The sequence below is a fragment of the Psammomys obesus genome, unplaced genomic scaffold (genome assembly GCF_907164565.1).
Source record: "Psammomys obesus unplaced genomic scaffold, mPsaObe1.curated_primary_1811, whole genome shotgun sequence".
NCBI lineage: Eukaryota > Metazoa > Chordata > Mammalia > Rodentia > Muridae > Psammomys > Psammomys obesus.
In genome coordinates, this window is record NW_026596046.1 from 34,346,058 (window position 1) to 34,358,052 (window position 11,995).

Below are 11,995 nucleotides of genomic sequence, written 5' to 3' on the forward strand. Positions count from 1 at the left end.
TGGATGGATGGATGAGTGGATGGATGGATGGATGGATGTGTGGATGGATGGATGGATGGATGGATGTGTGGATGGATGCATGAGGAGAGGATAGTGAATACTCAGGCTACTTGCTCTAAGGGACATCTTTAATTTTCAAATGGGCTCTCAACAAAATCTCATCTTTTTTTTTTTTTTTTACTATATTCATCTACTCATTCAAGCATTGATTCTTTTTTTTCTTCTTCTTCTTTGTGAGACAGGGTCTCAGGCATCTCAGGCTGGCCTCTGGATGGCCTAGAACCCCATATCATTCTGCTTTTACCTCCCAACTGCTAATGTGTTCCTCCAAGCCTGGCTCCTCTGTCTTGAATGAGAATCAAATGCACAAACACAAAATGCTTCAAACTATGTGCGGCATCCAGGAAGCACCGGATGATGCTGCCATTTTATTCTACAGACTCCCCCTAAGGGTGTCTGTGTGCCAGGCCCTAAAGCAGGCTATGTCAGAAATTCACTCCCACCTCAAAACTCCACAGAGACATATGAGTATTCCCTTACCCAGGGAAGACTAGAAGATTTGACCTCTGCCCTGCAGCTCCCCTTCCTAACAGGAACTGGGGTGAGGAAGGGCGGACCATCAGGGCCACTGGACAGTGATACCCATCCTGGAAGCAGGCTTGGGAATGGACCCCTTACTCAGGATTGAAGTTCCTCAGTCATCTCTTGCCCATTCTCTCACCAGGGCTGCTGTGGTCATAGCGGTATGGTTCCGAGATGAAGTGTGGGAGCGCCATGAGCAAGCCTGCCAGAGCCACCACGAAAGCCCCACAGCCAATCACACGGGGTCTGTGTACTCGGCTGCCGAAGTAACTCACGAACAAGATCAAGGATGTATTCCCTACCTGCAAAGGGAGGAAATGTCAGCCAAAGCGGGGCAGAGTCGGAGACTGACGGCCTATATCATTCTTTCTGCGGCTAACTTCAGTGTTCCCATGTGCGCACTGGACTGGCTGGTTTGAATAAGAACATTTGGATATGTTTGCAATGGAGCTTCTGAGCCAGGCATGATGGCTCGTGCCTACCGTCCAAATACTCCAGAGAGTAAGTGAGGCAGGAGGACAGCAGGGAATTCAAGGCCAGCCTGGGCTACATAGCGAGACCCTATTTCAACAACAAACACAACACTAAACTGATGACAACATACAGACTTTAGCCTTCTTCCCTTTCTTAGGAAAGGGAGTGGTCCCATTGACTTTTCAGAGGAGAAAAGGAAGGACAAAGCTGTGTGGTCAAGTTCAGTTTGGAGTGGGGTGGGCAGGGAAGGGATTCGGAGCTCCGGGGGCCTCAAGAGTGAGAGGGACAAAGGAAAGTCTGAAACCAGGGGTTAAAGGTTGGAATTTCAAGTCTTAGACTTATAATCCCAGGGATCTAGGGGCAGGATAGGTGAACTCCCAGGGTTTTAAAGGGAGTGAGTCGTATCAACAAGGGTTGGTGGGCTTCTGACTTCAGGGTACAGGGACACTTCCCATTTACCAAACAGACTGACTTTTCCTCATGTGAGATAGGAGATGGGACGCTGTGCAGCTGGTGGACCAGGCCTTGGGTCTAGAGGAATATGACTTATTATCCAGGGAAGAGAATTTTCACAGAAGTCTTATGGGGCTTGGGGGGAGAAGAGCCTTCCCTTTCCCGAGAGAGACAACATCTGGTGGGAGATGGCTGCGGCCCAGCAGAACTGATTTCCACCGAATCCGATTGGTACAGCTCAGCTTCTCCCTGCTGGCTGAGGGCCATAGGCAGGGGCCTGTGGATCCAGGGCATCCTGGGGACAGACCTCCACTGCAGTATCATCCTTCCCTCCTGTCATTCCAAGGTCAGTCAGAGAGGGGCCTGGAGGTAACTCAAACCTCTCTCTGGGACGGTACAAGTGACTTTCTGTGATTCCTTCTTGGGACAGCCGATAGCTACAGGACCCAAGGCACAAAGGAACCACAAGAAAGGTGGGTGTTTACCCAACTCTGGCAAGCTAGAAAATATCTCATGTCCCTTAGCAGAGGGCTGCTAAGGGCATGATGGTTGGCTCTTTTTCCCTACTAGTATAATCCAGGGCAGGAGGAGGCTTTTCTGGGCTTCAACCGAAGGCCAGGGTTGTGATGCTGTAAGAGGAAAACTATGAAAGATTTGGGGAGCAGGCGGTGTTGAGGGCTGCATGCAGGCATGGGAGGAATGTTTATGGTGGAAAAAGGAGGCTAGTGAAGTGGGAGCATGGGACTCCCTCAGCATGCACTCCTGATGGGGAGCTAGGAACAGTACCTCGTTGAAGGCAGCTAGCAGCCCTGAGGTCTGGCTGGACAGTCCAAAGCGCTTTTCCACTGTGGAGATGGAGCTCTTGAGGTAGCCAGAGATCATGAGCTGTGCCAGCTGCAGTACACTGTGGCACAGGACGAAGAACTGGAGGAGAAGAGGTGATGGTGGCAGGTGAACCATCGGAGTCAGGGAGACAGAGACAGAGTTTGGGTCAGAGGGAGAGTGAGGTCAAAAGACGAGCGAGGAGTAGAGGATGGGTAACCAAAGTCAGGGAAGCCAGATACATGAGAGGAGGGAAAAAGAGAGAGGGAGGGAGAAAGAGTTAGTTAATTGGAGTAGCCCATGGAGCCTCATTGACAAGCTAAGGTAGAACTTAGGGGTACGGGTGCTACCACAGACCCACTTGACTGAAAACAGGAACATCAGAGCCCTTCCGACCCTCTCATCTCCCCAGAGGTTGGGCTGGTCTTTCCTCTCTCTTTTTCAACACCAGCCCCTATATTTTTATCCTGATCCCACCCATTCTCACACGGTTGCTTTCCCCAAGCTGCCCCACCCCACCTCACCCCCAAACAACCCAGCCTGCCCAGAAAAAGCTGGCAGAATTCCTAGAGGAACAAACGCTTGCTTCAGAGAACCAAAATCTTGGAGCATTTAGGCAAATGTGTTTAGGAGCTTAACACATTTGCTCAATACTTTGTACAAGGGCAAGGGCCACACCCCCTAGGATTACAGAGGGAATTCAGATCTTGAGGGCTGGGGTGGGGCTCCGTGGTAGGGCTCCACGGAGGAACACTCGCCTAGCAAGTGCAAGGGCTAGACTTCCATCCTTGTCACTGAAGCAATAACAGAGAAGATCGGTGCGCAGCACCCCGGCAGGCTCTGACACCTACTGGGAGAGTCTTTAGGGCCCTTGTTGTGGAGCCAGAGCTCCAGTATTCACACAAGTTTAGGGCTTTGGGGCACATCTCCATTTCTCCAAGGGAGTGGGAAGCAGGGGGTCATCTCCCCATCATCTGCAAGGAGACCCTGCTTCACCGTCTTTGTTCCCAGAACCGAGCTAAGAGCTTCTCTGACTCATCCCAGGAGCCCATCCTCAAGGTGAGGAAGTGAGAGGGCAGACATTTGCTCCGAGTTGCATGACTGGGCTTGGCGGCCCCTTCCCTGCCTTGCCCAACAGCGCATGCGTACCTTGATGCTGTGGAACAGCCCTCGGGGTTGTGCATTCTCACAGAAGTCCTGAGGCTCCATGCTGGCTTTGCTCTCATGCGAGTCTTCTGTGCCCATTGTGGCCTTGGTACTCCTGTCTGGCATCTGAGGCCCCTCACCTGCAGGCCCGGTGAGACATCCAATCAGCTGATGAGAGGAAACCCCAGATAATGGCCCTTGACCTGAGTTGACTTCAGAAGCAAACTGCTTCTAGAAAATGTGACCCGGGTGGCTGTGAGGGTCTGAGAGTCGGTCTCGTCAGCCTTTCTGATTGTGAGAGCCCTGGGAGGGACTTTCTTGAGGAGCCATGTGTTCCTTCACTCCATTCAGGCACACACCTCTTAAAAAGAAACAGCCCTCCCCCGCAAGCTCTGGAACAAGCACCCTCACATTATGTGTTAGCTGTGTAGGCTTTAAGCTAGGGGTGGGGGCAAGGTCGAGTCCAAGCCAAGGGAGAGAAGCTTTCCCTTTTGCAGACAGATACCCTTGCTCTCATAGGACAGCGTCATGCATGCAGCCACGGAGCCAAGCGGTCATGTCTGCAAGTCATATATCAAAGCACACGGCTATTGCGAATGTATGACACAGGCCCGTTGCCTAGACAAACAGACCCAGGAGGCAGAACTGTTTGGGACCCCTGATCTCATTGCCATGGTGGCTTTCTCACACTAACCATGGCAACATTTCTGTTACTATCTCCTGGGACCTCCTGTGTCTGGCTCTCGGGGGAAACCCCAGAAGTTCAGTCTCCAGTACTCTAAAGCATCCTTTCAGCTAGAGACCAGAGCTTCCCCCCATTTCCTGTGGAAAGCCTCCTCCACTGTTCCATGTCCCCCTCACCACAGACTGCAGTTTCTCTTCATTTCACATGGCCTGTTGGGGACCCGAGAACACCTCTGATGCTATGGATTCCATCTCCATTCCCGGGAGATAATTCAAAAAGGGCTCCTGAGATCCCGACCCTAGACAGGCCAAGGTTTTGTGCTTCTCACACACAGTACCTCGGAGCCTGAAGAGTATTTTTTAAAGATTGATTTATTTCTGTATTTTATGTATACAGGTACATTTTCTGCATGTACATCTGCACACCAGAAGACAGCACCAGACAATCGTGAGCTGCCGTGTGGGTGCTGGGAGAAGAACTCAGGATCTTCAGAAGAACAGTACAAACTCTTAACCCCTGAGCCATCTCTCCAGCTCCCGCCTGTGTGTAGGTACACGTGTAAAGGCCAGAGGCCCTGGACTCCCTAAAGCTGGAGCTCCACACACTTGTGGGCCACCTGACGTGGGTGATAGGGATGGAACTCACATCTTTTTGCAAGAGCCGTACATCCCCTTAACCATTAGGCCATCCCGCCAGCCCTGAGAACTAGGAACACAGATCACGGTGGATTGTGACTGTCAACGTAACGGGATTTGCAATCCCCTGGGAGACACGTCTTTCAGGGTGTCTGGGAGGGTGGGTTCCAGAGGTTTAACTGAGGAGGAGCCATGTAGAATGAGGTGGCATCCTCCGATGGGCTGACGGAATAGCATGGAAAAAGGGAGCAAAATAATTGGCCTACCAGACCATCTCTCTTCTCTGTCTCCTGACTGTGGTTGCAAGGCAACCTGGTGCCTCACGGCCCCCGCAGGTGTACCTTCTCCACGGTGACTGAGTGCACCCTCAGACTGTGAGACCAAACAAACCTTTCCCTAAGTCGTTTTATGGTCAGGTATTTGTGACTCCGATTAGTAAGATGACTGATATGACATGTAATTCGCAGACCATAAAAACCCTTAAGGCTCTCAATTCATGGATTTTTAGTACATTCACAAAACTGTACAGCAATCACCACTGTCCACTTCCAAAACTCTTCCTTCCCACATCAGGAAGCCGGGTACCACCAAGCGGTCACTTCCCATTCCTGGAAACCTCAATCTACTTCCTGGCTCTCTGGGTTTCCTATTCTGGACAGTTTGCATAAATGAAATAATCTAATATGTGGTCGGTCATCTCTTACTAATTTTGAAAAATTCAATAGTATTTTCAAGGCTGCTCAACATTGTAGCATCTGTCTGCACTTCATTCCTTTCTACGGATGAATGGCACTCTGTTGTATGTGTAGATTACATTTTGTTTGCGCACTCATCAACTGATAAATACTTGGGCCATTTGGGGTTATTGTGAGCCCCATCATTGCAGTGTTTCACGTGACATGTGTTTGCAGCTCTCTTGGGCGTACGTCTCGGGGTGGGATTTCTGGGTCGTCTGACAGGGCTATGTTTGACCATTGGAGAAACCATTATGCTATCTGCTGCAGCCCTTCCAGGCTCAGCTGGAACCAGCCCTGTTGTCTGGTCGGCCTGGGCCTAGGGCCCACTGCTGCCAGGGTGGCTTGGCTAGGTTTGAGCAGGCACAAACAGGCAAGGGCATTGTTTCCTCCCCTCCTCAGGCCTGTTCAATGAGCCTGAGGAGAAGCACCATTTTACAAGCCCACCAGCAACTTTCCAGTCTCTCTATGCCTGCTCTGGTACACTATGGTCCGTCTTTTCAGTGGTGGCCAGCCAGGTAGGTGTGACGAGGCCTGTGCGGGTTGATTGTAATGTCTGGCATCTTTTTATGTTGTCGTGTTTCATTTGTATAACTCTCCAGAGAAATGCCTAGACAGTAACTGCAAGAATGTGAGGAAACGGAAAAAGCGTATGGCTGGGAGGAGTTCCTTTTGGGGCACAAACATCCAGAGGAAACAAAGGGAAGTGACACCTGGCAGGAAGGAGACGGGGAGGGGGTCCCACTGGGAAGGGGAAAGAGGAGGAGACTGTTGAGGTCACCTAAAGAAGAGGGGGCAAGGGCCTCTAAAGCAAATGCCCCCCAGACACCGAGGGGACCAGTTGTGAACCTCAGCTCCTCTCACTAGCACAGGCCTCCCACCTGCTGCCACCTAGGTCTTGATATGCATGCACAGCGCATGAGTGCGCATCAGAGCTCCGTGCCCTGTGTCCTTTGTATCTCCAAGCCTCTGAGAAGGACTCCCAGCAGCTCAGTCCAGATGTTAAACTCAACAGTCCTCCACACTCCCCCAAAAGGTCTGAACAGAAGGAGGAAGCCCAAATGCCTTTCTCTGTCTTGGTCCACTCTAACCTAAGCAGGTCACCTTGGCAACAGTGCTAGCATGCCCCAAAGCCTGGTCAACCAGACAGCAGGTCTGGAGCTGCAGCTGGAAGGTCTGAAGTCACTGACTTGAAGCTCCAGCTCAGAAAGAAATGCAAGGAATGAACGAGAATAGGGAAGGAAGGGCAGTGGGCTAGCTCAGAACATGCATCCCCCAGCCCAAGGCCAGACCCTGGGCTCTCAGCCTGGGCTCCTGACACACTGGGGACTAAATGTTAGTCAAATTCCTTTGCCCTATTACCTGCCCATTCCCAGGGCTTTGCTCACCTGCCTAAGGTGAGCTCCTACTTGCAGCCTGACTCTTGGTCTTCCCAGAGCTTCCACTTAGCCTCCTCCACCAAAGCTCAAAGTCTCCCTGGCTTATTATATCTGCTATTGAAATGTCCGTTTCTGGTGCACAAAGTCCGAAGCTCTACTCTCTAGGTGGGGGAGGAAATCCAGCGGTGTGCTCTGGGCTCTGAGAGCAGTCATCCCCCTGAAGGACTGCCAGCCCAAACTTCTGCTTCCTAGGAGCTGGTCAGTGCAAGCTTCTGGTGTGAGGCTGCTCCTCATGAACAGGAGCCTGTGCTCAGTCTAGCTGCAGCCACATTGCAAGGGGCAATATTCCAGAGACCAGCCTGGCCCCTCGCTCTCTGCTCATTCTTTCCTAGGAAGGCTCAATACCACGTTCCAACCCATAGCACCTTCCAGGGTCAGATTGCAAAGGGCAACCCTTGGGAAGACAGAGCTGAGTGGACTCCTCGCTCCCTGCAAGCCTCCACAGCGAGCCTGGACATGCCTCTTGGTCTTTCTAAGCCCCAACTTCCTGAGCTATCAGCTATGGACAACATCATCTAGAGACAGGAGCTAGGGCACGCTGCTCCCAAATATAGCACATTGGTGATGGAGAAACCAACAGAAGTCAACTGTCTCTTTCCCCTTCCCCTCCTCCCCTGTAGCAGATCAGTGTCCTAGGTCATTGATCTCCTCCCTCCACTCTCATTTGAAGCATTTCAAAGCAGGCTTGGCTAAGTCTTCCTCCCTCAGTTTGTCACCATCAGGTCACACCCCATTTATCCAATTGTGCCCCTCCACAATCAGATATTTCAACAGACCCGGCATAAAAACACACACACTTCTCCATTTCTTCATGTTTTCTACTGAAGACTCCCATAACTTAGTAACTTTAAATAATTCTGGGTGCTTCCTAGCTTGCTAATCTGTCTTTTGTCAGAGTGTCTCAGGCATGAAGCCAGGATCAGTGAAGGACAGAAAACTCTCCCCTCTACTACCTCAGGCTCATGAAGCAGGTGACTATCAGGACTGGCCTTCTGACTGGCATCCACCAAGAGCCATTTTCCACTAATTCCAGATAAATTTCCCAAAAGGTCCTAGACATCACACCTCAACTAGAGCCACCTCCTTCTTCCAAGTTCTCTTCCTTGTCTGGCGGAGCAATAGTCTGTCACTAGATTACCTTTCTCCCTCTTGCATCCAGGCTCCAGGCAACCACAGGATCCCTGAGTGCACTCAATGGCCTTAGAAGACATGACTCAGATTTGGAACGTGTGCTGGTTTGTCTTAAGTCTACTTGACACACAAACTAGAGTTATCTGAAAGGAGGTAACCTCAATGGAGAAGAACCTCCATAAGATTCAGCTGTAGGGCATTTTCTTAATTGGTGATTGATGGGGGACGGTCCAGCCCATTGTGGGTAGTTTCATTCTTGAGTTGGTGGTTCTGGGTTCTAAAAGAAAGTAGGCTGAGCAAGCCATGGGAAGCAAGCTGGTAAGCGGCGCCCCTCCATGACCTCTGCATCTTCTGCCTCCAGGTTCCTGCCCTGTTTGGTTCACTGTCCTGACTTCCTGAACAACGATGTGAAAGTGTAAGCTGAGTAAACCCTTCCCTCCCTCCCCAACTTGCTTTTGGGTCATGGTGTTTTGTCACAGCAATAGCAACCCTGACTAAGGCAGAACACAAGCTGCAGATCAGCCATGCGGCCTTAGATTCAGGACCCTTTGGCTTCTCACATCCAGTGCAAGGACAGCAGCCCCTCCTACCTAGTGCAGAAGGCACCCACGAGAGCCCATCCTGCTTACCTGCCCAGTGTACCTATTTGGAACACTGGGCCTGTGCACTAGAGCGTCTAGAGTCACTGCCTGCCACCACTCACATGGCACTGCTATTCTACGGTCTTCATAAGCATTTTTTCTCTTCCTAGTTTTTCCAGTCCAAGAAAATGGGCTTCATTAATCTGATCCATTATTCAAGAGGAGCCATCAACAGTATACTGGCCCACAGGTCCCTCCCTCCATCCTGTCCCCCACCCAGCCCTTCCCCTCTTCTTCTTTCCCTCTCTCCCTCCCTTTCTTCCTTCCCTCTTGTTCCCTTCTATTTTCTCTCTCCTTCCTCTCTTTCCCCTTCCCCCCCTTCCTTCCCCTTTCCTTTTCTTTCCTATCAACAGGGTCTCACCATGTAGTCCAAGATGACCTCAGATTTGCAAGCCTCCTGCTTCAGCCTGCTGAGTGCTGGAATTACTTGCAATCAGTGTCATGCCTATTCATTGCCACATCATTCTTCAGTCTTTGATCCCTCCTGCTCCATGTCCACACCTTTCTGTAATTTCCACCAATCCTAAACTGCCACACTGTGATTCTTAGCTCTTAGGTTTCTGGCCATCCTTCCCCCACTGCGCTGAAAGGTTATGAACAAATTTCCAGTTTTTCTGCCTGGCTGGGACACAAACAAAGCACAGATTGGCACTTCAGTGTCTTGGCTGTGACAGACAATAAACTTCACCTCATTGGGAAGTCATGTTGGTTGTGGCCTGTGTTGACACAATCACTAAATGGCGCTCTTTTCCCTGGCCGGGAGTCCATCCTGCTAGCAGCTCTCTGTCCTGCCGTGAAGCACCACCTGCTCTACTGATGTCTGCTTCCATAAAGCAACAGGTTGTTGTCACATACAGAACCAGAGAGTTGGTCCGAAGCTTGCCGCTGTGGGCAGTGTTGGTGCAGTCACTGAAGGCCCCACTAGGAACAGTGCTTGCTTGCTTCCTTCCTTCCTTCCTTCTTCCCTTCCTTCCATTTTTGAGACAGGGTCTCACTATGTAGACCTGGATGGCCTGAAACTTACTATGTAGACCAGGCTGGTCTTGAACTCTCAGAGATCTGCTGCCTCTGCTTCCTGAATGCTGGGATTATGAGAGGCCAAAGAATTAAAAATCAGTGGGTATTGTTTTAAAGTTTAAAGCACAAGGCTGAACTAAGGCCAGCCAGGTGGAGATATGTCCAGGCACCTTTGGGGAAGAACTAGCCTCAATGCCCTGAGGGGAAGAACTAGCCTTACTGCATTCCTTTCCTGCCCACTAGAGATACAGTTGCTAGGAAACAGGCCCCTCTCCCCGAAGGGCAGCCAAACAAGGGAAGATACACCATTAATGATTTTGAGTGATTTGGGGGCCTTCTGATAGTCAATCAGTTCAAAGTGCAGCATCCCCTTTTGTGTTTAGACCAATAGATGCTTGCCAGGCAGGAATCCCCCTTCTTTGGGCGTGCTCGGAGGGACCAGACTCTTTAAATCACCCAACTAACCTGACCACAAGGCTCTCGGCTCTCAACTGCTTCGGGTGAGGGTATGTGAGCCCAAGCTGTAGCTTGTAATAAAAAGATCCTCATGTGTTTTGCAACGGACTCAACTCCTGGTGGTCTTTTGGGGTCTCGTGAGTCGGGCACAGTTGAAGACACGTGTCACCATGCCCAGCTAGCGTGTCCCATGTTGAGCTGAGGGGAAGCAGCACCACATGCAGGGTATGCATGTGCCCTCACATCCTCAGAGCCTGCTACCAGGGCTCTGGATGCCTGCGAGCAAACAGGCTTGGAGAAGAAGTGGCATCCAGGGTCCCAGAGGCGATTTGGATGCCAGCCCAGATCTGTCTGAGTCCTGGGCTCCTGATGTCAGCTGTCAGATCTGAACTGATGGCCTTGGAACAAATATAATGACAGTCCCCAGGTGGTCACTTCTTATTCTGGCCCAGCTTCCCTTCTGCGAGTTGTCAGCGGTGGCTGTGTTACCATCTGCCACTTTACCAGCTCATTCTGTAGCTTGTGGGTCAGCTTACTGGTCAGCCACGTGTTTATTTCTGTGGCCTGAAAAGCCTAAGAAAGGAAAGGTGGGGAGAAAGCTGTGAGGGCCTCAGCCCGGGGAACCACAGTATGACGGATGGGCTCTGGGAGCCACAGCCAAAGCCTGGGTTGGAAACTTCTAGAGAACCACAGCAACAGTTGTCAAGAAATGCCAAGGCAGAATCTGAGAGAGTCAAGATATGACACTCTCTATAGAACATTCTAGCCAGTACCTTAGAGAAAACGGGACCCAGGACGGTGGAGATCTGGGTACTTTGTGGCCGGCGTTCTGACCACTCCTCCTAGCATGGGTAAGAGGAAAACAACGAGCCCTGCTTCCAGCTCCCCTGGGAGGCTGCCTGGGATAAGGTGCTTGGTCAACTTCAAAAAGACTTACTGAGGCCAGCTTCGTCAGCCTTGGCCCCAAACTCACCAGCTCATTTGTTTGCAACTCTGGCCACCAGGCCTCAAAATAACTTATTTCCTGCCTACGGAAGGCTCAGCTTTGTTAGTTTCATGTGATCCAGAAAGCAGCACAGACCCCATTGGATGTTGCCCCCACTCCGCCCTCATCCAGTGTCCACACTGCCTCTATCCCAAGTCCCCAAGTCAGCTGCATTCCAGGGTTTGTTTTACTTTTTCTTTTTTCCTAATTTTGGTGTACAAGAAGAAACACCATGCCCACCCCTTCCCCCCCTCCACAGACACTGTGCCATCCACCCACCTCCACCATCCCAAGCCATCACACAATATGCAGAAAAGGCAGAGGGAAACCCTGGCCCATGGCCTCCATTCAGCGTTTTTCCTTGAGGCAAGTGGCATCCTCCCGACTTGTCCTGCCTGGAGGTGCCTTCTGGCCCTGGGACTTGTTTTGAAGCCTGCAAAATGCTGGCTTGCTGAATGTTTTTTAAATTAGTTGCCAGCATTTTTAAAAATCGGGAAATTTCACATCAAACTGCAGACTTTTGTTTTTGTCTTGAAAGATCAGCAGATCTGGCACGCAGGCCTGTGGAAGGACTCAGCCGCCCACCTAAGGCGCCTGCTCAGAGCAGTTCCTCCTGCTACAGCCTCAGCGGGGGGTGACCATTGCCTGTTTCCTGGACCCTTTCACCTGCCTGTGGGCTTCTTCCATGGGAGCCACCTGGACAGGATTCCCGGGTTAGGTAAACCATTGGTAGTTGGGGAATGGAACCACCTGGACAGGATTCCTGGGTTAGGTAAACCATTGGTAGTTGGGGAA

General features: G+C 51.1%; 1 protein-coding gene across 1 annotated transcript in view; it reads right to left on the minus strand.

The window, feature by feature from the left end:
• Slco2b1 (solute carrier organic anion transporter family member 2B1) overlaps window positions 1–11,995 on the minus strand; it is a 43,350-nt gene that overhangs the window by 24,982 nt on the left and 6,373 nt on the right. The window contains exons 2-4 of the mRNA XM_055623613.1: window positions 3,481–3,617; window positions 2,296–2,433; window positions 722–884 (exon numbers count right to left, since the gene is read on the minus strand). Of these exons, the coding sequence (XP_055479588.1) occupies window positions 722–884; window positions 2,296–2,433; window positions 3,481–3,617 (438 nt within the window). The remainder of the gene's footprint in view (window positions 1–721; window positions 885–2,295; window positions 2,434–3,480; window positions 3,618–11,995) is intronic.